This window comes from Ricinus communis, chromosome 6 (assembly GCF_019578655.1).
Source record: "Ricinus communis isolate WT05 ecotype wild-type chromosome 6, ASM1957865v1, whole genome shotgun sequence".
In the NCBI taxonomy this organism is placed as follows: Eukaryota; Viridiplantae; Streptophyta; class Magnoliopsida; order Malpighiales; family Euphorbiaceae; genus Ricinus; species Ricinus communis.
This window is the reverse complement of record NC_063261.1, coordinates 22,875,408-22,903,126: the sequence shown is the minus strand read 5'-3', so window position 1 is coordinate 22,903,126 and position 27,719 is coordinate 22,875,408. Positions and strand designations below refer to the sequence as shown.

The following is a 27,719-nucleotide window of genomic DNA, read 5'->3' as shown; positions in this document are numbered from 1 at the left end:
GTTGGCTATATACCGTCCAACACTATAATAATAATAATAATATTAATAATAAGGAATAAAATGATTATCTTAAGAAATAATACATTTAAATTAATTAATAATTCTTTTTTAAAAGAAGTTAATTAATACTTCATGCAATAAATATGCAAATATTTTAACTAATCGTCGCAAAGTTATTATTATTATTTTAATTATAAATATTTTTCAATATAAATTTTTTTATAATTTTTCGTTGCTTCATAATTCATATAGAAATTCTAGTTGAGCTTTTTTAGATAAAAATCCTTATAGGAAATAATAATTCTTCTAAATAGATCAATGGAAAAAGAATTTCTATTAATCTTTAATATTTGAAATTAGGTGAATAAAATTCTTTTTAACTTAATACAGTTTTGAAATTTTCGGATTCTGTAATTATAACTAGAATAAACAAAAACTATTTTATATATGAAGGGAGATTAATTTAATAACAGATCAATAAAATTTTGATTGGGTAAAATAAAAACTCTTTGGAAAATCTCAATTGTTCGGAAAAATATCTTATTCAATAATTGTTTTAAGCAGCCTTAAGATATAGTTTTCTTATATGTAATATTTCCTTTTTTCACATTATAGGTAATTAATTAGGAGACAGAAAATGCAAAAGCCAGAAAAACAAAAGATATTTTCTCTGGCATTATAGTGATCAGTTTATGATTAAACTGAAAGGATATCTCTTATTTAAGTCGGGAGGCAGCAGCCAAAGGTAATACATAACTCTCTGAAGTTTCGATAAGTAAGTTTTGGTGGAGGCAACCGGCAAATAAGAGGAAGGGGCAGTGGTACACATGGGAGACCTCATATGGATCCCAGAACTTGGGAGGCTTTCGCTTTATAGGTTTGATAAAAATTTCTTATTTGTACATTACAATAAATAGGTGATATATATATATATATATATATATATATATATATATAATATATATTTTATTATTTAAAATTAATAAATATATGTTAATTATTTATCGGTGTAATATATAAGTATGGATATATATGAAATAAGCAGCAAAATATAAATTTACATATTTATGGATTGAACTAAAAAAATTAAATAAATAATGAAAGATTCAAAGAATTAATCTAAATTGAACTAAAAATTAAATCCAAATTTAATCAAATTTAATAATATATATATATATATATATATATTTAAACATATCCTATTAAAATTCCAAAGGATGAGATGTGCGAAACGAGCTGACCCATTGTCACATGATAACACAAGGCATGTGGTATAGCCAGGAGATTTTAGACACTAACATGCAAAGGTTGAGGTCACTGGTCCTATGGATGAATGAAACTTTTTGAGAATTCGAAATAAAGTAAATTACAATGTGCTTTATAATATTTCCTATTGAATTAGGTAATTAAAATGTAGAGTATATCGAAACTATATTTTCTATCCGGTCGAGCTTGAATGAACTAGACAGATATTCGATCGGTGTATAAAATTAATAAGTAGCATGTAATTAATGAAGAGAAATTTTAAATAGAAAATTTTATTAAAACTTGAATCAAAATGCCTAAATTCCTCAATTCTAAAACCATGATATCACTACAAGACTGCTTCTTTTTCTTTTCTTTTTTTTTTTCTTTTGCTAGGAATTAAATTACTGTTTTTAGAAACATTACATGACAAAAGTTTGATAGCTAAAGTATTGAGAGTGTCAGTTCGGAAACACGAAAAGAAAAAGACCGTTGCCAAAAACAATAATGGCCATGAAATTTAATTGTCACAAAAATCAAACACAAACCCTAGCAGCAGCAAGAGAAGGGAAATGCGGCGACTGCCAAGCCACGTAAAATTGTCTCAAAGAGTCTTTGCCATAATTGAGTTGAGTGGAAATTATAGCACAAAAAAGAAAAGAAAGAAAAGAAAAAATGGTTGCAAGATTCTAACTAACTGTCAAACTAATTAACATCAAATGATAGCAACCCAAGAAGAATTGATAGGAGAAGAAGCATCAATAACCATCAACTCTTACCAGCAAATAATAATTAACAAGTTCCTATCATCTCTTGGGTGCAACCATTCTGCCTTTTATAATAGTTGAAAAAGAGAGTTGCACTCCAATTTCCTATAAATTTCATTGTTTTTTGTCCTGATACAAGACAAGTGGCCGTTAGTTGTTTCTTTCGGTTGAGGCCATTTTATATTGCACCTATATAACATAAAACTTTATATTTTTTTTAAAATTTTCTCAAAATTTGTTGAATTTATCAATTGGCACCGTCCGTCTGTGCGAATCCAACCCGCAACGTTATAGATTCATCAGTATGATTTGTGCTAAGGCCGTTTCAAGTATGAGGAGGAGAAGGACATCTCAGACGATGGTATGACCCATCGATAAATATTTCACATGCGATTGCGAGGAATGAGGGAATAGAATTAGTTTTGGTTGGGCAGTCCATTTAATATGCACTCTTACACCTGACCCCATCAAATGGTACGTACATTTTCATGACTCATTTTTCTTTATCCTTTCTAATCCGAAATAGTATACTCCTAGCTTCTTAGTTTTCAAATTGTGCGAAGTGTTAAAGTTTCGAGCATTACAATTATTCATTTATAACATAAAAGGACTAGCAAAATAAATCAAAATAATATTTTTTTATGAATATCAATAGTTATTTTTCTGCTTTTTATTAATAATTGATAACAAGTTGTATATTCGATTGTTAAAAGTGTTTAAATATCAACTCGTATAAATTATAAATATTCAATTTTATCCAAATTCACTATTCGGATATGACAAATATGTAACAACACTTACTTGATAAACCTAGGTCTATTATAAATAAGAAAATAAAGATTAAACCCATTTAAATTCAATTATGCACTTTTTAAAAAATTTATAAAGATTGATAGCGTTGAATACTTAAAATTACTCGATCTAATTATTATTCATACTAATTATCATTTTTTTTAAAGGAATGCATATTTAGACGCCTGAACATTAGTCAGATGTGTACAAAAATGCACGTCGCCCTTTCTTTTTAATTACCTTACTTTTTTTAATAGAAATCATTAAATATGTAAATTTTAATATCATACAAAAAATGATCCTTGGAGCAAGTAAAGGTGACGTTGCACCATATCTTTCACATTTTGGTGAAATTATTGTACGAACATGTGATGTAGCCACATTAAGTGGAAGTTATTTAGATAGACATTGTGAGTTCTAAAAAAAAATAAAAACTTTCCTAAAAACTCCAATTTCCAAATGTTTAGGCCACGTTGTTGACCCAACAAGTGCAAGCATCACCACTCAATGAAGGAACCCTTAGTCTACAATCATTAGACATCTCCTCCATGCCACATGATCTCACCAATCCAAAATACAATCATAGAGATGCCATCTTAGCCACACGATGGATCGCATTAAACAAGTTTAGACCCATCAAATGATTAAGGAGGAGAGCACAAACACACAATATTAGAGGGCCCTACTTAATTTGATCATTTTACACTCAAATTGTTACAAAAGGCCAAATCTAAAGCTTCACCTGTTATATGTATACAAAAGTAGACTGACCAAAATATATGAACCTATAAAAATAATAATTTTTTAATAATTTTTAATATTAAAGTTTTTTGCAAGAAACAACATAGATTTTATTGTAGAACAAATTAGTCTAGGAACTTAAAATCATACTAATATATAAGGACTCATATCCATAAAAAGAGAAAATATGAAAAGATACCATGTTATTTTCTCCTATGAAAATCTTTATATATAACATTTTCATGACAATTTGAAGTCTTTTGAAATTTAAGGTTAGTAATTTAAGATATATTTATATAATATTGTTAAAAATAGGTGATATATTAATAACAATAACTTTTGAATTTAAATTTTTGTATGTAATTCTTATGTCATTATATTAATTTTCTTTCCTTATTCTATTTTTATTTTCTTATGATATTTCTTATTATGTTACCAATTTACTTCACAACTCAATTATTCATTTGTTATATTTGTTTTCTTTTTCTTTTTATTTACTAATTCGAATTTATTTATGAATTTTATTTTCTTTTATTTTCTTTCTGAAACTTTCTTATTCATAATTTATCGGTTGACGATTATGCCTTCAGAGGTATTAGAATAAAACTATATATAAAAAAATTATCATAAACAAAATTCACATAATAGTTTTTTGCATTTTCCTCTTATTATATTCATGAATCTACGCCTACATTACAATATTTGAATATGCTTTAGAAGAATTCTAAGCCGATCAATAACATTTAACCTAAATCGAATATTATTATATAAGTATTTAGAATTGACAAACATCTATCCGGCGTTGGAATAAATATATATATACATACATATATATATAGGGCCCTCCCTTTACCACCCCCATGGGGATGGTCTACAGGGTTTATAACTACTTCTCTTATTACAGGACGCTTACCTAGCCAACATTTAGATCCGGCTCTATCCGAACTTTTCTGGTTCACCCCAATATTCCCTACTTGTCCACTGTTGCTGAGCAGTTTTTGGATATTAAACGAACCTCCCCAGAAGGTAATTTTAATGTGACCGATTTCCCCTCTTTTGCAATCGGGCCATGACTGCAACTCTAGCTAATTGTCCACCCTTTCCAAATGTGATTTCTATGTTATATATATATATATATATATCACTCATGAATTGGAAAATTTAGTTTATTCATAGCACATTTAACAAAAATAAGTAAGATTAAAAAATGTTAACAATTAAATAATAAGAAGTTGAATTAATTAAAGCTCTCGACATGATATGCTATAATTGTAGATCCAATGTAATTATCTCTTCTTCTAAAAAAGATAATTATTTCTCATTAATAAATACACAATCTAGATCTAATTTAATTATTTCTTTTTAACAAATACATAATTTCTATTTGGTTTTCATTTTGACTTTATTTTTTCAACTTCTATAAGAAATATAAAGGTGCCAACCTAGCTGGAATGCTCGGGTGTACCTCTAAAAGAATTCTCTAGCTTTATGCAAAAAAAAAAAAAAAAAAAACTTCTATAAGAAATATATCAACTATTTTTCATTATAATTAAATTTGGGAAATTCAAGAGCAAATTCTCTTCTTTTTGGTCCTGAGTTGGTCTTAATTACATTTTCTCCATCTTATTTGGAAACTGAATAAAATCATCTTCTAACTTTGGAATTAATTCACATTTTAGTCCTCGCTTTTACTATACACTCAATTGTATTCATTACATTTTCAAATATAGTAATACTTTAGTCTCATATTTGCCAACCTTTAAAAAAAATAAAAAGTTAATATTTTATACATTCAATGATGAAACTGTTGTTTGAAGTAAAAAAAAAATCATGGACTAAAATATATATTATTCTGATAAAGGGTCAAAAATGTATTTAAAGTAAAAGAAGTGAATAATGATTTCATTACATATTCAAACAAGAAGGATGAAAATGTAACTAAAGTACAAAATCAGAGGAAATAGTAGTTTCCTCAAATTTTAATTGTTAGCAATGGAAAACCCTTAATTTAAAGATTTTGTGGATAGGGCAGTTAGGAGAAGAGGGTCCTCAAGCCATCAAAAGATAGGCAGGTATATAACCTAAATCAAGGAAGTTATTTCAAGTTTTTGGTCCTAAAACTACCCACATCATGTCCAAATTCCCACAACACTTGCCCTATTTCTGTTACTCTCCTGACCCAAAGAAATGCAAGAATTGCCACTCAATTTTTGGGACCCTTAACCTACAATCATATGCATCTCCCCTAATCCACATGATCACCTATCCAGAACAGTTACAACTACCCAATTGTGGGTCCTGCCATACACAATCAGAGAAGATGAAGTTTAAGCCACATGATGGTCTTACCTCGAACGAGGTTAGACCCATCAAATGATTAAGGAGGAGACGTAGTATTAGATGGCTTTACTTTGGTGATTTTAGAGAGAGAGGGGAGGGCCAGCATGACTACGTGTTCTGGTATTGCTCCCAAAATTTTAGGCTTGTGGCCTAATTTTGTGGTTTTACGGATCCGTACGTTAAAGGCCACTTGAAAAATTAGTGGTTGGCAGTTTATTCGGTTTATTGTTTGCGAGGCACTAATTTGACCCATTTATATGTCCGATTAATTTGAACCATTAAGCTCGTCGAATCTCACTTCTTTTATTTATTTATTTGGGTCACCATGTGACCATTGGTGTGATGAAATGTCATTAGTAGTTGGTCGGCGAGTTCAGTCACAATAGACAATTTGTTGTTAACTGTATTTTTCATCAATAAGTAGTTGACTAATTATTTTAGCATTTTCCAATCAACATGGACAACCCTTGATTAATTATGTGCTTTAGAGTATGAGTTTTTTAATAAACTGCCTAATGGACTAATCTGATTATTATAATACATAGTTTTTATATAGAAATGATTATTTCGATGGATTACGTAGAGTTAATTTCTGATTAAGTGAAAACTAAGTAAAAAGTGTGAATTTATAATAACTCACCTAATAAATTCTATCCCTCTAACACTAACAACTTTTATATACTAATTGTATTTCTGATTTTATAAACAGAAAAGGATTATACACTTTAATTTTTAATTTTATCACAAAACTTTAAAATTTATCAATTAAAAATACATGGATTTTTGGTTAAATAGCAATTAAACTTCTAAACTTTTAGAGTCAACTATGTCTATTTTACCACTTTCTATTTTTTTTTAATTAAGACAAAAGGTGAAAAAAGAAGTCCTTAATATAATTTGAGGAAATACAATTAAGCCTCTATGCTTTATTTTGTCTCAAATTGGCCCTCTACCTCTCAAAAAAGTCTAATTAAATCTAAATTAATAATAGCGAAATCATTCTTCCTACTGGAATCATGTTGTTCGTTGTTCACCGTTGCTCGCTGTTCACTTATGAGCTCGTTTGTTTGATTAAAGAAATGTAAGAGAGGAAATGAAAAGTGAGTTAGGAATTAGAGGAAACTGGAAGAAGAAGAAAAAAGAAAAGAAAAGGTAAGTAATTTTATTTATTTATTTATCTCTAATTTTTTCTTGAATAAAAAAGTAAAATATAGTGTTTACATGTCATCATGTTATTGGTTAATATTTTAAGTAGTTCTCACTATTAGCTGATATTCTATCACTCTTAGAATTTAGTTTTATTGGACTTTTTTAAAAAGTTAAAAGAGTCTATTTGAAGCATCTCAAAGCATGAGGGTTCATTTATACTTTCTCAATTTGTATTAGGGTTAAATTGTACTTTATGCCGTTAATTAAAGATGATGCTATTGATTTTTTCTATTAAAGTACAAAAAATAATTATTTTATGATTTAAATCCACTAAAAACGGAAGTAATAATTTCTCACGTGAAAAAATATGATTTGGAAAGTCAAATATTTATTTTAGCGTCTAAAACTAATTAAATCTCATAATATTTAATAGAATAGGCAAACTAGAATAACTATTATTTTTAAAATTTATAGAATAACTTTATTATACTCCTCCATTCATTAGATGTCACAATTCTGATGTAAAAACTTTGCCTTTGATTAACGTCCATAACTTTGTTGTCTCTCATTATATGTCATTGGTTCGGTTCCCAATTGATTCTATTTTTAGTTTCAGATAAAAGCATTTCTCATCATGCTGCTCCTTCATTTATTTCAACTCACTTTTACTGCAAAGTGAAGATTTAGCTGTTATGTCATTGCTGATTAGAGTTTAAATTTAAGTGAAATTTTTAGAAATTAAGCTGAAAATAAATTATATTTGAGTTAGGTCGGTCCAAATCTACCTATGCCTCTTCAATAAACAAGCGAATTAATGTGTAATATGAAAAGTAACAACTGTTTAAAAATATATAAAAATTTTATAAAATAAAATAAAATAACATCATTTATTATCAAAAGAATTAAATAGTATGAATTTTAACTATTCTAATAAATAGATTTAAATCTTCTATTTTAATGCAAAATAGATCTATCATTTGATAAATCCAATATTTGTATATTACAAATATATAATTCTTTATTTAAAAAAAAAAGGATAAAAAAGAGAAAGCGAGAGGCAAAAAAATGAGATTGGAAAAGATGATTGAAAGGATATGTATATTTTATTGTTTGGAAAACGAGAAAAGCAAAAGGGAAAGAATTGTATATTTGGGAAAAAAACTTTTTTTCCCCGTAATCAAGTTTATCACATGTTTTTTTAATAATGTATAAAATACTCAAACATTTACCCATCTTTTACTTTTCAATCATGATTTATTCATACGTAATTTAAGGAAGAAAAATTCATATTTAATTACCTAAATAATCTTATTATTAATTTATGACAATTATATACTTAAGCTAAAGACAATGAACTTTTTCAATTTGCAGAATGGTTGTGGAAACCCTGTTAATTTACTTAGATGTTAACTAAACTAATTCATTCAATCATTTAATTAAAATATAAATAAATAAAATATTATTACTGAGGGACACATGTGAAGTTTCAACTTCACCTATTATAATCAGGGTCTTAGATAAACCTTTTATTACTAATAGAAAAAATCATATAATTAAAATAATTGTGACATTAAGTTTATATAGTTTAATATAGCAGTTTAATAGTATTATTCTATGTAATAAGTCTAAAAGTTTATAAATATATTTATATATTTTTTCAAGTTTGATTTGAATTTTTTAACAAATTTAGAAAAAAAAAAAAAAAGCTTCAATTGTTACAATTTTTTCAATTCGAATGAATTAATAACAAATGGAATCCGAATCAAATTCAGACTGTTGAGATTACAATTATGCCTATGATTGCCAAATTGAGCTTATCAACCAAAACGAAGCTGATTAGAAGGATGAGCTTCCAAGTAGTAGCAGCAGCAATAACATAAAAAGATATTCCAAAATGAAACTCACCCATAACCAAACTTTAGCCCTAAATTTCCAGAAAACAGAATATACAAATTAAATTCTGTGTGATATGAGAAAATAATGGTTGAAAATGAGAAAGAAGACTGAAAAGGTAAAATTAGTGTCAATAAACATAGAATAAAGGTAAGGAACTGAAAACAGGGACACAAAATTGCAATAGTGACAGTGGTAAAAAAAAGGTGACAAATCATATAAATTTATTTTGACACATTTTAGCATATGTTGTAAAAGAGCTTGAAACACAAATACATGATATTAAAAATCATCTCTCCCTCTCTCTCTCTCTCTCTATATATATATATATATATATATATATAAATTTAACTTTTTTTATATGTATGCTTAATTTTTGACATGTGTATTTACTTTTAACACATAGAATTCAAGCTTATATGTTTATTATTGATTCATAAGTTATATTTTTAACTAAACTAATAAATATATTAATTAATATTAACTAATAATTCTAATTTTAAAAATAATATCTTAGATTATATTATTAATATCTCTAATAATAAATTAATTTTTAATTATATAATAAGTTTGTAATTCTAAAAAATAGTAATATTAATTATATTGATGTACTAATTTATAATATTAAAATTAATTAATGAATAAATAATTTATATTATTGTATTAACAAAACTTAAAATTTTAAAAAATTAAAAATAGTTAATTTGCTATTATTTTTAAAATTTTATAAATTAATATTAAATACTAGAGATGTTATTAAATTACATCTATCGACTTAATTTAATAATCAAAATAATAATAACAGTCATAAAATGCACGAGTAAACAACTAGTATATAATTAAAGCTTTAAATAAAGTGTTTTATCATCTGGAAGAGTCTTCTCCATTATGTATTAGATTAATAAAAAAAAAATCAAATATAAAACTTAATACATATAAGATTAAATAAAAAAAAGTATCTTTTAATTTAATTAAAATTTTAAATTTTAAGTTTAGATAAAAAAATTTATTGAAATCTTTGAAATAATATTTTATTATATATATTCTATATTACTTAACTTATTAGATAGATAGAAAAAAGAAAGACTGATATTCAAAATAAAAGACAGACAACGTAAAAGAGTATAAGAGAAGTTCGAGAAATTTTTAGAACATGTCTGAGAAAATGTTACTGAACTGGCAACGTACATAGAACTGTCGATAGTGAATTGGTATAGACTTAATTAATTAACTAATCAAGCACATTAAGATATTAATTAAGTTAATATTATCACAACAGATGGCTAAGTGCATCATTCACATGTGTGCCTTTCATTATCCTTTAGTTTATCATAAGCCTTAGAGAGTTCACATGATTTTTTAGACACTTATATAAATTAAGGCTTTAGGACTATTCTCTTTCTATATAATTTAAGGATTCATTATAATCTTTCAATAAGCTCAAGCTTTCACTAAGTACTTGAAAAGCCAGATTTGCTTCGGTGTGAGTGCTTTTTCAACAGGCCGTTATTAGGGTTATTAAAATGAAAACAAAGGGGCAAAAGTAATGCCAAACTGCCCTTACTGGTTTTTTCATTTTGACGGTTTTAATAAACTTAATATAAAAGGCGCAATTATTTAAACTGTAATTTTCTTTTGATAAATCTGAATTTTAGTTAGTTATATATTTTTTATATTAATTTAATAATTATATAATATTTTTATTTTTTAATTTAATTTAACAAATATTTTTTTTCATTTAAATAATGAAATATGCAATACATATAATTTTATATAAATATCATAAAAATAAATTCTATTAAATTATACTAAAACTAGATTATTAAAATAATTAAATAACTAAAAAATTTAAATGCTAAAATTTATATTTAGCGAATTTAAAAGTAAAAGCTAGGTAAATCATCCCTAATTAAATAAAAAATATTAAAGCAATTAGATACTCACATTGACCCCCAAAGAAACCCTAATGACGCAACGAGAAATGACCCCACAAAAAGAACACTTTCCCTACCTCCAAGTCTAAAGCCCCTCAACAAGCGACACGTGGCAATACTTAATGATTGGAGTTGCATAGAGAAGCAAACACGTCTCGCTTAATCAAGCCCTCCACGCCAATAATTCTGTTTCTCTTTGAGCTCTCCTTAGTTTTACAGAGGAGACCTTCCAGAAACTTCCTGCCAACTCTTGGCTACAATTCACTCAGTCATCTACGGTTAATATTTCGCCACGTGTACTTCTCGTCCCACGTGAGCAATCTATGTGGCACCCCCATTCTCCTGAAAATGATACGATACAACCGAAAAAACAAACCATAAACCTTTCCTTTTTATGTATTCACTTTCGTTTCACCAAACTCCATAACATTACATAGATTTTTCTTTCTTTCTCTTTTTATTTTTGTTCGTGCTGTGTTCGGATTGCAAGAAATGAATGGAGAAGGAAAGGAAGTGATGAAAATGGAGGAAATGGTAAAGGAGAAGTTGGTGTTTATGTGGGGATATCTACCTGGAGCTTTGCCGCAAAGGTCGCCGATATTATCGCCGGTTGTTGTAAGGGCTGATGGATATTCGTGGAAAGATGTTTGTGGCGGCGGTTGTGGATTTGCCATGGCTATTTCTGGTACTTTTTTTTTCTTAAAAAAAAATTATTTTTTATTTTCGAGTTTTTGATTATTTTGATTTATTTGTTTGGTGTTTTGGTGATTTTGAGACCTTGGTTTGGGAAATGTGATTCTCTATTTGATTGAAAAGGGTCTTTCTTTTTCTCTTTTCCTTTTTTTTTTACTGTTTGATTACTGAGAAAATGTGGGAAAGTTGTTAAAAGAAAGATCTTGAACTATGTGTTTGGTGTTTTTTTTTTTGGTTTTATATAATATATGGAAGTTGAGTTTAAAGTAGTGATATTAAACCCAGTTGAAAAGCTTTTAGCTTTTTTTATATTTTATTTTTTATCATGTCAATGTATTGATTTTACACTTTGGTTGCCGAGAAAATGTGGGGAAGTGGTTGAGAAGTCATTTAAGATATGCTTGCTGATGATTGGGTCTTAATTGATGAAAGTTTTAATTCTAAGTAGTGGTATTAAACAAAGTTTAAAAGGTTTTAGGTTTCTGGGTTTTTTTTTTTTTCTTTCCAGTTTTTAATATGACCACATCCGTTTTTAATGTTACAATTAGTTTTCTATGGAAATAAAGCTAGTTTTTTTTATTGATATGCACTAATTTTGTCAGCTTCCTGTAATTTACTTTCAATTATGTTTAAATTTGTGGTCAATGGTCATAATCCTACTTACTTTCTTCTTAGAAGAGATTTTTTTCTCTGGGTTGTTGCTTAATTTGATTATGGCTACCAGCAAATTATGTGTCTCTTGCTTCCCTTTAAAGATAATTATACTTGATTTGAAAGACATAAGTTCTCTTTTTCTTTCTTCTCATGCTTGTTTTTTTAATCAGAGTCCGGAAAGCTTATTACATGGGGTTCAACAGACGATCTAGGTCAAAGCTATGTCACATCCGGGAAGCATGGGGTAGTATAGCAAAACATGAGACCCAAAGTTCGACTTAAATGCATCTTTTATTTTTCTTCTTACAGAACTAACCTACATTTTCTTTTTAATTTTATTGCTAAGGAAATTCCTGAACCTTTCCCTCTTCCAACTGAAGCTTCCATCATGAAAGCTGCGGCTGGTTGGGCCCATTGCATAGCAGCTACAGGTAATGTAATCTTCTCATTGTATATGCTAGGGCATAAAATTGGTAATTTGAGTAACTTGTTTTAAATTATCTGATCAATCGGAGTCCAATGCTCTGAGCTTCTTTTGATTTCTGAGCGCAGACACTGGTGAAGTTTATACTTGGGGTTGGAAAGAGTGTATTCCTTCAGGAAAGGTCTTTGGCGATCCATCGGTGGCGGGGGGCACAGAAAAGGATGTGTTTGAAAGACATAGTCCATTTTTAACTGAGCAAGGTATTTTCAGTTTTGGTTATTTCTCAAACACAGATAATTGATTAATGATTTGGCTAACGCTTTGATGAGTTATTGCAGTGAGCCCTCGTTCTCAAAGCTCAAGATCTACTGGTGGAATTGATGGCAGAGGAAGTGGGGATGAGAGTACAAAACGCAGGAGAATATCATCTGCAAAACAATCAGCTGAAAGCTCATCTTCCGGCGATGAGACACTATCAGCATTGCCATGTCTAGTAACATTGAATCCAGGAGTGAGGATTACTACTGTTGCTGCTGGTGGTCGCCACACTTTAGCATTGTCAGGTAATTTCAATCATGGGGAGAGAGCTTTTCTGACCCAGAGTTCTGTGTTGTAGTTCTCTCTGCAATATACGAAGTATGAAGATTGAAGCTATGGAAGATCTTTTATGTAAAAAAAGAAATTAGTATCCTAATTTACCAAAGTTTCAGATATAGGACAGGTGTGGGGTTGGGGCTATGGAGGTGAAGGGCAACTTGGTTTGGGCTCCCGGATACGCATGGTATCCTCTCCCCATCCTGTACCTTGCGTCGACCCTTCTTATGGAAAAGATAGACCTGCACCATTTTCTCGAGGAGGCATGACTTCAGAAGGACATGGTTTTAGAGTTCCTGGAAGTTATGTGAAGGGGATCGCCTGTGGAGGGCGACATAGTGCAGTAATCACGGGTATGCATCTGATAAAGTAACCTACCTATTAGACAGAAGGAAAGTAATTTAGTCTATTGAACAATTTCTAGTCATGAGTATGACAACATGTTTAGCAGTGAGAATCAAGCATGTTTGGAAACTGGAATGCTCGATTGATTGTATACCTGTTTTACCTCAATATATGTTGATATATTTTGCTTGCTCATATATGTTTTTGCATTAACAGATGCTGGAGCGCTCCTTACTTTTGGTTGGGGACTCTACGGACAGGTAGTTTAGACTACTAAACTTGTCGCAATTTATATTCTCTCTTAGTCCTCACCCAAATTTCTTGCACGCTCACCAGTATGTGCATTCATTTGTGCGTTTGAGGAAGTTCTTATTCTTATCTCTTCTGTCAAAGTGCTTGTTGTTGCTGTCATTCAAGATGTTACTGGGGTAGATTTTGATTTTGCTTATGCTTTTTGTAGCATTAGCATCGCCAAATGGTTTTTGCAGGAGTATCACTGTTTCAGCAAATTGTCTTTCTACATGTTAACCCTGTTTATTTTAAGTCTAACAGAATCATATGAAGTTTATCACCATTTAATAATTGGTTACTTACTGTACTGGTCTGTTGAATGTGTGGTCAATGACTCACTATTTTTGGTTATCTAGAGATGAATCCATCTGCTCCACTTTGTACTAGGTTATTCTTATTAATGGCAAAATTAGCTTTTCCGTCACCTTACTTATGAAGTAACATTTTGCTTTTTGGAGTTTAAGAATATTCACTTGTACTTTTTTTATTTTCTTTTATCTATATACTGTAGCTTTATTGATTAACTTCCTGGCCTTGGGTTTGTTATGTTTTAGTTATACATATTTACTAAAATGCTGATGCAGGATAGCATGCAGGTTAGTTGTTTAGGACTAAATTTGAAGTTCATGAGGAAGTGATATTAGAGTACAACCTCTAGTGGACTAGAGAGGCTGAATTTATAGGCGGAAGCTAGCAGTTATTGCGGAATTTTAATTCTGGTTTCTGTGAAAAGTAAAGAAAAAATAGGAGACCCTCGTGTCACACTCACTTCTCCTTAGGGATCCCACTGAGAATCCCATAAAGACTGTATCAAGACTAGAAAATGCTCATTGAAATCCCAAATTAGCCCATTTGACCCCAAGCTTTTTAAATTTTTCAACTTGAATTGTCATTCTTTCTTGAGATCCTTGTCTGCATATTAAGATAACTTAAAAAAAATCCTTGAATGATATATAAAGAGATTTGCCTCCTATAGTATCCAGTGCTTGCTTGTTTATAGTTAAAGCCTATAATGTTGTCTGAATGTGCAGTTGATTTAATCCATTAACTATTTTACCTGTTGTTGGAGTTGGAAATCATTTTGTTTTTCTGCACATTTGATTTCTTGATTATCAAATTAGTTTATGGTAACTCTGGGATTGGGTGATACTCTCAATTAACTGCTTGCACAAAACATTTCAATCTCTGCAACCTTCACTGTCTGGTTGGAGTTTCCAATATTAACCATTGTTCAGGGTCAATATGTAGGTAAAGTAGATAATGGTGAAGAAAAAAGCTCTGTAGATGTTGAAGATGAGGTTCATCTAACAAGGGATAATCTACTTACTCTATTTCTTTTAAAATGCTTATCTTGTTTTATTTTCTCGGTACTAAATTGTTTCTTGCATGTTTAAGTTATCTTGGAAAAAGGGATAAAATTAATTCCTTTTATTATATTCTTTTGTTAAGTGTGGACAAGGGAGTACAGATGATGAGCTGAGCCCGATTTGTGTATCTCCATTGCTGGGCATACGGATAGCTGGTGTTGCTGCAGGCTTGTGGCACACTATTTGTGTTTCCGCCGATGGTGATGTTTATGCTTTTGGTGGAAATCAGTTTGGACAATTGGGAACTGGTAGTGATCAGGCAGAGGTAAATAACACATGCCAATTCCCTTCATGAGGACAGAACATGCATGGTGTCATTTTATAGTGGGAACTAGGATGGCTTGCTGATCTTGAAGAGAAGAGTAGGCCTAGCTGTATTTAAAAATATTTGAACAACAAAATGCTGAAAGGATAACTACTTAGAATAACTCGCTAATTTTAGTTTCTATTCAGAACACTGAAAAAGTATGTCTAGGTTACAATTATCACCAGTTCAGAGCTTCTAGACATAAGCAGAAATGTTAACATTTTACTGTCATTGCATCTGCACTATAGTTTGAGTGATTGCTGCTAATTTCTTTAGGCTTTGCCAATAACCTTTTGCTAACAAATGCTTTTCATCGTGCAAAGTCTGTGCAATTAACTTCCACAATTTTCTGAATTTACAAACCAGACTACCCCTAGGCTCTTGGATGCTCCAAGTCTGGAAGATATACATGCAAAAGTTGTCTCGTGCGGGGCTCGTCACAGTGCTATAGTTGCAGGTATATAAATCATAATCAAGTATTTCCTTCCACTAACAACAAGCATGTTATTTTAGTGTATGTTTGGTATTTAGTTTTGTAGCTATTATAATAATTTATTTTAGTGGTGTGGTGATTGGGCAGCATTCCTGACTTAATGGACAACTCCACAAATAGGATGGTTGCTTGTGGTGTCTCTTGCTTAAAACTTCTTCCATGGTATCAGCAGCAAACTCATTGAATGCTAATATCTCGGTTGGGGATAGAGCAGTAGTTTAAATGCGTTTCTAAATCTGTAATTTGATGATTAAAAGGATGAAGTAGGCATGCTGAAACAGGAAAATCATGGCCAGTGTGAGACACAGTTAGAAGCCTTGAGGGCACACATTGTTCTGTTAAAAGGCATAGGTAGTAACTGTGATTGAATTAGAACCCTTTAAGAGCTTTTAGGCGCATATACATGGGTAGTCATAATAGTTTTGACACATTTTAATCCAGGATGGCAAACTATCACCATGAGTAGCCCTATCTGTTTTTGGATTTTCATGAATTATATTTTAAAGAAGATTGTTTCTTTTCCCATTGTTTTCTTTTTTGTCTTTTTACCCATCTGAGTTTGATCTAGGATTTATATTCGGATCTTAGTATCCATATAAATTTGAGGCTAACTCTCTGCTTTTGTTTCTTGAAGAGGACGGGAAAGTGTTTTGCTGGGGCTGGAACAAGTATGGCCAGGTATTATGCTTAATGTTATCTGTCAACTAGGGAGCATTTGTAGTGTTTTTGGATTAACCTCTTTCTGTAATATCAGCTCATAAGACAAGTCTTCATTACTCCCACTCAGAAACATTTTATTTATATTTTATATGAATTGATAAAGAATTTAGTCTGTTGGCATTAAATTATACAGGCATGTATATGTCTGCAACTTTTCAACATCATTTTTAGTTTTTGAGAAACAAAGAATAAGAGGCATATTTGTAGACATAAACAAGTTTTCATATGTTTGTGCGGGATGATTATCATATAATGTAAACTACGTTTTGAAAAACAGCGTCAAATTTGGACATTTGAACTCCGCTGTCATGTTATCTTTGCTGGGGCTGTGATTTTCTTTCTGGCTCTAGCAAGCCCAGCAGGCAGGGGCGAAATCACCTCCAATAACTGCAGATGCTCACACTATGTTTCAGTAGAACATGAGATTTATACTACTCTTTAACATGTGTGTGTTGTGTGACAGCTTGGGTTGGGGGACGTGATTGACCGCAACATTCCTTCTCCGGTTACTATAGAGGGTTGCATCCCTAGGAATGTAGCATGTGGCTGGTGGCATACCCTACTTTTGGCTGAATCACCTCCTTGAGTAGCTGACACATACAAGCCCTGGCACAGTTTTGTTAGGTTAGATGTTCTTCCAATTGCTATATTATATATGTATATGTAAATACAGTAGCTGCAATACATATGCATATGCTTGTATTCTTCTATGGTTTAGGTTCATTACTTCTTTTTACAGTATTCTGAGAACAACATATTGTTATCTAGATGTACAACGTTATGTAGGTTCATTGTGTATATTCTTCTAACAGAATTTAAACATCAATGTAATGAGATGCTATGAAAAGCTAACTGTTATTGTATATGGGCTGCTTTGAAGTCTCAAACCTAATGCAAGTTTATCCTTGTGAGCTTCACTGATAATATTATGTGAAGTGTGAACTTATGTAAATCCTAAAGAAATTTCGTATTCTTAATTGCTGTGTATGCTGAAGTCAGAACAGGTGCAGTAATGGCTTGTGCTCATATCACCTTCATAGAATTTTCACAGAGCAAGGCTGTCCCTTGGTTTTCTTGGGCAAGCTTTCCTTTTAGTTGAGCTTTGCATTTGTAAAATTTGAATCACAGACAAAGTGTTAAATAATTTTGTATATAAACATGAGATCTTGCTCAGAGAGCAATTTATCAACCTTGCAACAGCTCTTTCTTTCCACTTTTGTTGCTTTCTGAAGCTACAATCAGTTTCAGTGCTGAAAAGGTTGGCGTTTGCGATCTTCTAAGGGTTTTTGAGGACAACTAGGAAATGTTGATGCTGATACAATATAATAAATCTATAGTCTCATATTTTTATTTTGAGGATTTCAAATAAGTGGAGGGAAGAAAAAGAAAATACAAATACATAGGATTTCAAATGAACACACGAACATATGACACGTTTCGGTTGATCTTTTATTTAAGACGACAAACTATGGGAACCACTTGAACAAGCTGGTGTTGAGGATGACAATCTGTGTCTCAAGAGAAAACAACCGAAAGGAGTAACCTCCCTTCATAATAAGTACCCTGGCAAACGAGAAAAATAGAGTTTGAAATGGTCAGTAATAATTTCTTATTTTGTAAAACAAACTGTGGCCGTATTATCAATAATTTCGACTTTGGAAATTAGAAGCCATGCAGAAAATCGTCTCAACAAGGAAAATATTTGGTGGTAATATATATATATATATATATATATATATATATATATATATAAGACAGGCAATGGGCAGAGCAGACCATTTTACCCTTTTTTTTTTTTGTTTTTTTTTTTTAATGATAAAGGCTAGCACACCAAACGAAAAGGAAATAAAGCAAAAACATGTATTACTATTCTTGATCACCGTCGTGAAGTTGGGTTGCGGATTGGTGCGCGCCTATGACAAATGTCACGCGGCTTGGACTATGATCTTCATGCCTGTGGCTACTGAAAGATGCCTCATCAGTGTATCATCATATGTATATGTAAATACGATAGTTGGAATGAATTTACATGTAACTGCCCTCATTCTTTCATGGTTTACTTTTATCTAGCTATTTATTCTGTAAAGCAACAATGCCATCGAGATGTAGAACACACTCTAGCTTTATTATGTATATATTCTTCTAACATAGTTTAAACATCAATGTCATCACATGTTATGAATTTCTAATTGTTGACGTACATGGGTTGTTTTGAAATTCCAAATTTGCTGCAAGTTTATTCTATGGGACAAAACCGTATAAAGAAAAAAGAATACCATCCCATCAACAAGCGTTCAATACAAATTCACTAGCTATGGCAATCAGCAATTAAAAGGTAATGAAGCAAAGGTTGGCAATCATCCTCAGACCAGACAGTAAAATCCTCCAATCTCCTAACATGACGGGCAAGCTCATGAGCAACACCATTAAAGTCCCTAGAAACATGTGTGAAATGCTGCACTTGAACATCCGCAACAACATACAAAATATCAGCAGTTTAAATACTAGCTTCCATCAAGCTAGAATTTGTTTGAATTAGGTGCAAAGCATTGACAACATCTGATTCAACAACTAAACATTGAAGAGCAACATCTTTAGCAAAGAACAACTCCTCACCACTGCTAATAACTCTGCAATATCTGCTGAAAGTGACAGCAGTCTAGAACGAGACGAGTGCAGCAATATACAGACCGAATAACAACACCAATACATACTTAATGGAGGAAAAGTCAAATGCAACCTCAACATTTAGTTCCTTTATGAGTACCATTTATTATCGAAACCTCATCACTATCATGACCTCATAAAGGAGAGGAAAGTCGGTTCGTGCCACAACTATATGCTGTGGTCACCAATATTTGTTGTGATGGAGGGTATGTGGCGCACCTTGTCAAAATCCTCTCCTTCTACTCCGTCTATCACTCGAACCCGCCTTTCGAATTCTTCTCGGTGGTCACAGACTACCAATGTTCGGATTGTGGTGACAAACTTCAATCCTTCTGGAATTGTCTTCATTTGACCCAGATACATAATGTATAGCACCTTGAGACGTGGCATGGCACCTTCATTTATTTCCCATTCCTCTACTTCTTCTAAACAATTAAGCATAAGAAATTCAAGTTGATGAAAACCACCGAGAGAGCATACCATATTAGACCCCCTATATGCAGAAAAATGCATGGCCAGATACCTCAATTTAGGAAGCTTCTCCAAAATACGCATAGGATCTTGCTTTAATTCAGTCCAAGCCAAAGTCAATTTGGTAAGGCTTTCTGGTAGCAATGTCAGGCTTTGATAGGGGGATCGTGGATCTTCTGGTATGGTTCCCTCTAACCCTAATTTCGTGATATTACGACAACCTAAGAGCAGCTTCCAATTTGAAAATGAGCTTCCAAGCTCGATGAACATCTTCAGGGAGCGGAGACGGCCTAATTCAACTATGGGAGATTTTAGAACCACCTCAGCTTCCTCAGTTGTCTGGAATTCAATTGCCAAATCTCGAAGATTCGTCAACTTGAGCATCGCATCATTTCTAATTAGATTCTTAGCTTTCACCCACTTTAACGTCTCCAAGTTTCTTAATGTATCCAACCGAAACTTCCCTCTATGGTCTCTACTTAAAATTAGATGTCTCAAACATTCTAGTTTCCATAATACATCAGGTATTCTTGCTGAATTATCTCTTAAATCAAGGGTGTACAAACTCTTCATATTCCCAATGGATGTTGGCAATGTTGTCAGAGGAAAACACATGCACATTGAAGTTCTATCTAAACGAGTAATCTCCAATCCAAGGTATCTCAAGTGAATCAGATTACCGATCTTTCCAGGTACATACTTGGGATCGAGAAATATGTTCTGAAGATTCAATACTCTAAGCAATTTGAAATTCTTGAAAATTAAAATTACCTGATGTTTCGTCATGTCATGTACGAAATTTGGGTCGAAGTATAAAAGAGATCGAAGACGTAGACCGCGTTCTTTAGTGGGTATTGCGGTGGGTAAAAAGGAGTCCTTGCGACCATGTTGGCTAGAATGAACTGCAATCCTGCGTGTCAAAGGCAAAAATATGGAAGAACTGCTATCTCTACTGTCCTTTTGAGGCTCAGCCACGGCTAGAAAGTTCTCTTCTTTTGCTTTTAGCAAACACATGTCTCGCATAAGATCATGCATACGGCATGTTTTGATACCAATTCCTGTGTGGTCCCTTCGACTCACTTGAATCATACATCTATTCACCAGCTCTTCTAAGTACTGTTCACCCACATCTTCCATTGTCTCATCTCCTTCTCCTTTTGGTGGTTGTGGTATAAAACCTTCAGCCATCCACATCCGGATTAATCTCTTCTTCCGAATATTCCAATCCTCTGGAAATTGAGAAAGATAGAGGAAACAAGGTTTTAGCCTGAAAGGCAAATCATGATAGCTCAGGCCTAATATCCAATTCACACCTGCATACATGTTACGCTGTTGTAACTTGATGAATTGTACACTGATATCTCTTTCTACAACCTCCCACTCCTTCAATGACTTATTGGCTAATAAGCCTCCAAGGACAGCAATTGCTAGAGGTAGTCCTCCGCATTTTCTCCCCATCTCCTTTCCTAACCTCTCAAATTCTGCCATGTCAATTTGATTGCCTGCAGAATCTTCCAGAAATGCTTTCGTCCTGAGAAGTTCCCAGCCTTGTTCATCTGTTAAAAATGGTGGTTCCACCGGAGAGCTTCGTGGATCAGCATACAGAGCAACTTCTTTGATGCGGGTAGTGAATAAAACTTTGCTTCCCTTCTTCCCTTTTGGAAATGCTTGTTTTAAACTATCCCATGCTTGTTCATTCCAAATATCATCAAGGACCAGCAAATATCGCTTCTCCTTCAACACATTTTTGAGTGTTCTAACCAGCTCATCCTCGATCATGCTTCTCTCCGCACTAGGGGAAACTTCCATTAAGATTCCCAATAAAACATCTCTTGGAGAATATTGCTGAGATATGAAAGCCCAAGAACAGCAATCAAAGTGTTGCTTGACATCAATATAATTATATACTTTCTTGGCAAGAGTGGTTTTACCAAGTCCACCCATGCCAACTATTGAAACAACACGAAGTTGATCTTCCTCTTTCATTAATTGAGCCATAACATCCTTTGTGGTACTATCCAAGCTGATAATATCCTCCTCATCATCATCTGGATCTGTTCTTCTAACTCGTCGTTGCATCTCACTCGAAGAACTAGAACCCTCTCCTTCATCAGTAAATTTGATGCCATAGATTTGCAGACTATTAGAAATACCTGCAAGCCTAGCACAGATGGATTTGATCTTTGTTCCGATTTTGTGGAGATGAAGAAACTCGTTGGCAGTAAATTTGTTGATAAATTTACACATCCCCGCTTCTCTATTCACAACCTTTAGAAGAAAAGTGTCAACAACATCATCAGCATCATAAGCAAGGTCTCTGATTTCAGCAACCCAATTGCGAACACGTTCATCTTGGTCTTGCTTGCGGTGTGTGTCTTTCAGGAAGCACTGCATCCGCTTCAGTTCAGCTTGAAGTCGCTCAACATCTTCCCTCACACTAGAAAGAAAACCAATCTCATGTAGGAGCAAATTGGAAATTTGTTCAATGACAACAGAGATAATAGCATCTGCCATTTTTCTTTCAAGCTGAGGGAAAGAAAATAAAAGCAAAGAGAAAATTAATAAAACGGTTGCTCTGATTGCAAATATGTAATGATTATTATATTAATGAAAGAACATTCAAACAAACTTTCTTCCCCCATCTTTTTTCCGTCTGGTATTTGTTTGTGAGCCACTCTTTTCTCTGACGAAATAGATTCTAATAGAAAAATAAAGACACAAACAGGACCAGGGATATATATAGTCAACCTTTAATTAATTATTGTTCTTCTTATACTTCTACCATTATGTACTTTGAATTTTTTATTTCTATGGGAAACTAACATTTCGTGAACTAAGGATTAGGATTAGGTTGTAACCGAAGAGAAAAATATGAACCTCATAGAGTAAAATTACAGCTAATAATTTGAGAAAATAAAGATAAAGTAAGATAAAATACCCAATAGAACATACAGATTTACGTAGAAAACCCCTAAACAAATTAAGATAAAAACTACGGGCAAAGATAGAAGAATTTTACTATAAAAAAATAATAGGAGTTACAAATTCTCTATTTATAAAGGAGAAAACATTAAAATTCTCTCTTTATAATAGGAGAAAAATAATTGCTTAACTCTTTAATATTTTTCTCTTATTTTTGGGATGATAGAATAACAAGGTGAGACCTCTATTATATAGGCTTGGAAGGTACCTCAACATTGTTAACTTAGCAATATGGGAGAAATACTCCTCAAAAAATTAATAACTTAACAATGTGGGAGAGATACAAATCCCTAAATATCAACAATCTCCCACTTGAAGATTTGATTGAGGATCAGTCAGATCTTCACACCGTTCTTTCTTCCTTGCCTTTCCATGCTGCTTATACTTTTATCAGGCCACTAGAGGATTGACACCAAATAAATTTATCAGTGTTAACTGCCTTCGTCAAAAAATCTGCTAGGTTGTCTTTAGTATGAATTTTTTGCATATCCACAGTGCCCTCTTCCACTTTTTCACGAACGAAGTGATACTGGACTCGTATGTGCTTTGACTTTGAATGAAAAGCTGGATTCCTTGCGAGATGCAAGGCACTCTGACTGTCACAGAATAGAGGAATATGCTCTTGTTCGTGCCCGAGTTCCTCCATCATCATTTTCAACCATACTGTTTTTTTACTAGCTTGTGTAGCTGCTACATATTCTGCTTCTGTTGTTGATGTTGCCACAACTGACTGCAGTTTTGATACCCAGCTCACATCTCCGCCAGTAAGTGTGAACACATACCCTGTAGTAGATTTACTTTTATCAAGATCACCTGCATAATCTGAGTCAACATATCCTCTGATAATAAAGTCTGATCCTCTTTACAGCATTCCAATGCTCTCTACTAGGATTCGCCATGTACCGACTTACTACTCCCACTGCATGTGCAATGTCTGGTCATGTACAAATCATCGCGAACATTAAACTCCCCACTACTGATGCATACGGTACTCGAGACATTTCCATCATTCCTTCTTCACTGCTAGGACTCATACTGAAGGATAATTTAAAACTAACAGGAAGTGGGGTAGAAATTGACTTACAATCTTGCATATTGAAGCGTCGCAAGACCTTCTTCAAATAATTTTTCTGAGAAAGCCAAATCTTTCTATTGTTTCTGTCTCGGTGAGTTTGCATCCCTAGAATCTTGTTTGCTGGTCCCAAGTCCTTCATTTCAAATTCTCTAGCCAACTGTGCCTTTAGTTCTTCAATATGATCTTTGTTGGAGCCTGCTACCAACATGTCATCTACATACAACAGTAAGATAATAAAATCACTTTTACCAAACCTCTTGAAATATGCACAAGGGTCTGCATTAAGTCTGTTGTATCTAAGGCTCATGATGAAGGAATCAAATCTCTTATACCAACACCTCGGCGCCTGCTTTAAACCGTATAAAGATTTGTTCAACCTACAAACCAAATTCCGCTTTCCTTTTAATTCAAAACCTTCTGACTGGAGCATATAAATTTCTTCCTTAAGATCTCCATGAAGAAAAGCTGTTTTCACATCTAGCTGCTCTAGATGTAAGTCAAATGTAGCACACATCGCCAAGACTACTCGAACAGTTGTTAATCGAACCATAGGGGAAAATATTTCGTTGAAGTCAATCCCCTCCTTCTAAGCATATCCTTTCATCACCATTCTTGCACGAAACCGCTCCACTTGATCATCACTATTTCTTTTGATCTTAAAGACCCATTTGTTGTCAATGGCCTTTCTTTCTTATGGTAGTGGCACAAGCTCCCAAGTCTTGTTCTTATGTAGAGTTTCCATCTCTTCTTGCATTGCTGCCATCCACTGAGATGCATCTGAACTGCTCATTGCTTCTTGGAGAGTTGATGGCTCCCCTTCCTCAGTTAGAAGACAGTATGCGACATTACTGCCTATATCATAATCTTTCTGCCAGGTTGGTGTAAATTTTATACGTTTTTTCTTTCCAAGTTCTGACTCTTCAAACTCAACTGGCTCTTCAAACTCGACTGGTTCTTCCTCTTCATGCTCTGGTGCTGCTTCAGAAGAATCTTCTTTTGTAGACTTTCTTTCCACCTGTATAGTTGTAGTCTCTGAATTTTCTTTTGAAGTGCTATCATCTTCTCCTTTCAATTTATCTTCTAAGAAGATTACATCCCTGCTGATTATAACCTTGTGGGCAGTGGGATCCTATAGGCGATACCCCTTCACACCATCAGCATATCCCAAGAACAAACACTTCCTGGATTTTGGATCCAGCTTTGTAGTTTCTTGGGTATTATACATCACATACACATGACTTCTAAATATATGGAGGTTTGAATAATGAACTGGCTTCCCAGTCCACATCTCCATCGGTGTCTTTTGATCAATTGCTGTAGATGGAGACCGGTTAATCACATAACAGGCAGTGTTAACTGCCTCAGCCCAGAATGCCTTATTTAGGCCTGCAGCTCCCAACAATGCTCTAGTTCTTTCTAACAGAGTTTTGTTCATCCGCTCTGCCACTCCATTTTGTTGGGGAGTGTATGCCGTAGTGAACTGCCTCTTGATGCCTCTTGATGCCTTCTTGCTTGCAAAAGCTAGTTACAAACTCTCTAATATTTTTCTCTTATTTTTGGGATGATAGAATAACAAGGTGAGGCCTCTATTATATAGGCTTGGAAGGTACCTCAACATTGTTAACTTAGCAATGTGGGAGAAATACTCCTCAAAAAAATAATAACTTAACAATGTGGGAGAGATACAAATCCCTAAATATCAACAGTAACCAAATTTCTATATTACATTATTTCGACTTTGTTTAGTGTTTGTGAAACTGGAAGGATAACATCTAACTTAATCTGAGTAAATGCATACTCAACTTGGAACTCATTTCTATGGTTTGTAATTAAAAAACATAAAGCTGAAACAACCCAATCCTTTCTAGTATTTCATATTTTACACTTTGAACTTAAATTTTACTAAGGAAATCAAGTTTGCGTTACTTTGTTATATAATTTTGTAACGAAGATTCTCAATTTTCATTAGTCATGTAATCTCAGTACCTAAGTTTTGAGGTTGTGATTACAATATAATATAACACTCGTTAAGAATAGATTCCTAACTAGATTTGTTAGTTGTTTATGTTTTTTTTTTGTGTAATTTTAGATAAAATTGTATCGATTAATTTTTTTATAGAAGTATTTAGGGTCACCATTATATGTATTTGCATAATTCATTCTTCTTTATCTGAAAATGATTAGATATCCATCTATTTAAGAATATTCAAATTCAATTCCGATTAAAATATATGTACTCGAATCCGTCTCAAACCCGTTTAAAAAATTATTTTTGTTATCCGAGTCTGTCCTAAATCCGAATAAAATACACGCATATTACCTGAATCTGATTAAAATCCGTTTAAATTAAATAATTAGTAAATATATTTATAGATATTTAAATGGATAGAGGCTACCCTACCTGTTTATATAAATATTCAGATAATTATTTGGATATCCGTTTACCGAATCCATTAATAATAAATAAATTTTAAAATATATTAATAAAATTAATATAAACAAAAAATATAAAATATAAACTAATCAAATTTAAATATTTAATATATTAATATAATTTAAATATAAATTTAATAAAATTTTAAATAATATACTATAATATAAATTTTAATATAATAAAGTTCGGATATAAATTTAAATCTGAATTCAATTTGAATCTAATACTGAATAATACAATTAAAATTAAAATTCATTCCAAATTCACTTATTATTATCGAATTCTTTTTATTAAAATTTTATCGGGTTAGATACCCGAAAATACGGTCCGACGCCGTTCCCAGCTTTTATCTCTTTCTCCGCGGTCCTAATCTCTATGTCAATAATGGTTTGCAGAGGCAGAAACAATAATGATTCTGGTGATGTCCCATTCTTTTTCTTGTTCTGATGCAACTATTTCCACCATTGCATGTGGAATATTCCAGCTGGAACCTATTTTACAAAAAGGAAATAGAAATTAATCTGCTATATTGTCAGTTTGTTTAGTTATTAATCGATAAAGCCAAAAAAAAAAAAAAAAATGAAATTGACTAAAATCGATCGCGAAGTCAAAAAAATGTCATCCACTTTCTATAATTAAGTTTACCTTTATGGTTAACCTCATCATATACGTAAAACCTGATTCACCGACCAAATTGTGTCTTGCTTCTATCTGAACACTGAGAGTCTTTGGATCTGAGAGCCTATAATTAAGATGTGAATTCAAATTCCTGCAACTGCTCTTTCTTTAATTACTACTCTTCAGTAATTTTGCTGCTGAATATTGTCTTTAAATGTACTCTTATGGGTTTAAAGGACATTCAGAAAAGTGATGGCAAACTGCATGATTTGTTCCTTATTTAAGAGGCAAACTTCAAATGAGTGCCTGAAGAAGAAAGCAACCAGCTCGTTGTTGAGACGGTGAAAGTAGGCATATAATCGAGGGGGAGCCAAATCAAAAGTAGCTTAGGCCATTTTGGTGGAGGTGACCCGGCATGAAGCCCAATATCACGCCTCAAAGACCCAATTGGAAATAAAGATGATGAAGCCCAATTGATGCAAAAGTCCAACAAGCCTAGTATTGAAGTCCAATCAAGTGAAGTCCATGGATCCAAAAATTCAAGGAAAATTTTCACAAATACGGAAAATTGTGCATATTATAAAAAAATACTCTCACAAAATTTATTAATAAAAGATCGAAATCTTTCAAAATAATATAAACTATAATTGAAATTTTTAAAAATAATATAGAAAATACTTGATTTTTTTGAAATAAAGCATAAAATCTGAAAAATAAAGAATA

General features: G+C 32.3%; 2 protein-coding genes across 6 annotated transcripts; one reads left to right on the top strand and one right to left on the bottom strand.

The window, feature by feature from the left end:
- Window positions 1–11,223: 11,223 nt before the first annotated feature.
- LOC8287469 (ultraviolet-B receptor UVR8) lies at window positions 11,224–17,612 on the top strand. Of its 5 annotated transcripts, XR_003079706.2 has the most exons (12): window positions 11,224–11,546; window positions 12,379–12,452; window positions 12,555–12,639; window positions 12,761–12,892; window positions 12,971–13,195; window positions 13,343–13,579; window positions 13,788–13,831; window positions 15,312–15,494; window positions 15,903–15,993; window positions 16,117–16,191; window positions 16,664–16,707; window positions 17,213–17,310. XR_003079706.2 is itself a non-coding variant. In XM_002524175.4 (11 exons), the coding sequence occupies exons 1-11, from the start codon at window positions 11,354–11,356 to the stop codon at window positions 17,333–17,335; spliced, it is 1,431 nt and encodes a 476-aa protein (XP_002524221.1). In that variant the 5' UTR covers window positions 11,225–11,353; the 3' UTR covers window positions 17,336–17,612. The 5 variants fall into 5 exon arrangements, 4 of the variants coding, with proteins under 4 accessions (XP_015577916.1, XP_002524221.1, XP_048231921.1 ...); XM_002524175.4 differs by lacking the exon at window positions 16,117–16,191 and having other exon boundaries at window positions 11,225–11,546; window positions 17,213–17,612; XM_048375964.1 differs by lacking the exon at window positions 16,117–16,191 and having other exon boundaries at window positions 11,368–11,546; window positions 12,589–12,639; window positions 17,213–17,612.
- A 1,241-nt stretch (window positions 17,613–18,853) lies between these two features.
- On the bottom strand, window positions 18,854–22,586 carry LOC8287470 (putative disease resistance protein At1g50180). The gene has a single exon (XM_025158253.2). The coding sequence runs from the start codon at window positions 22,399–22,401 to the stop codon at window positions 19,585–19,587; it is 2,817 nt and encodes a 938-aa protein (XP_025014021.2). The 5' UTR covers window positions 22,402–22,586; the 3' UTR covers window positions 18,854–19,584.
- Window positions 22,587–27,719: the final 5,133 nt, after the last annotated feature.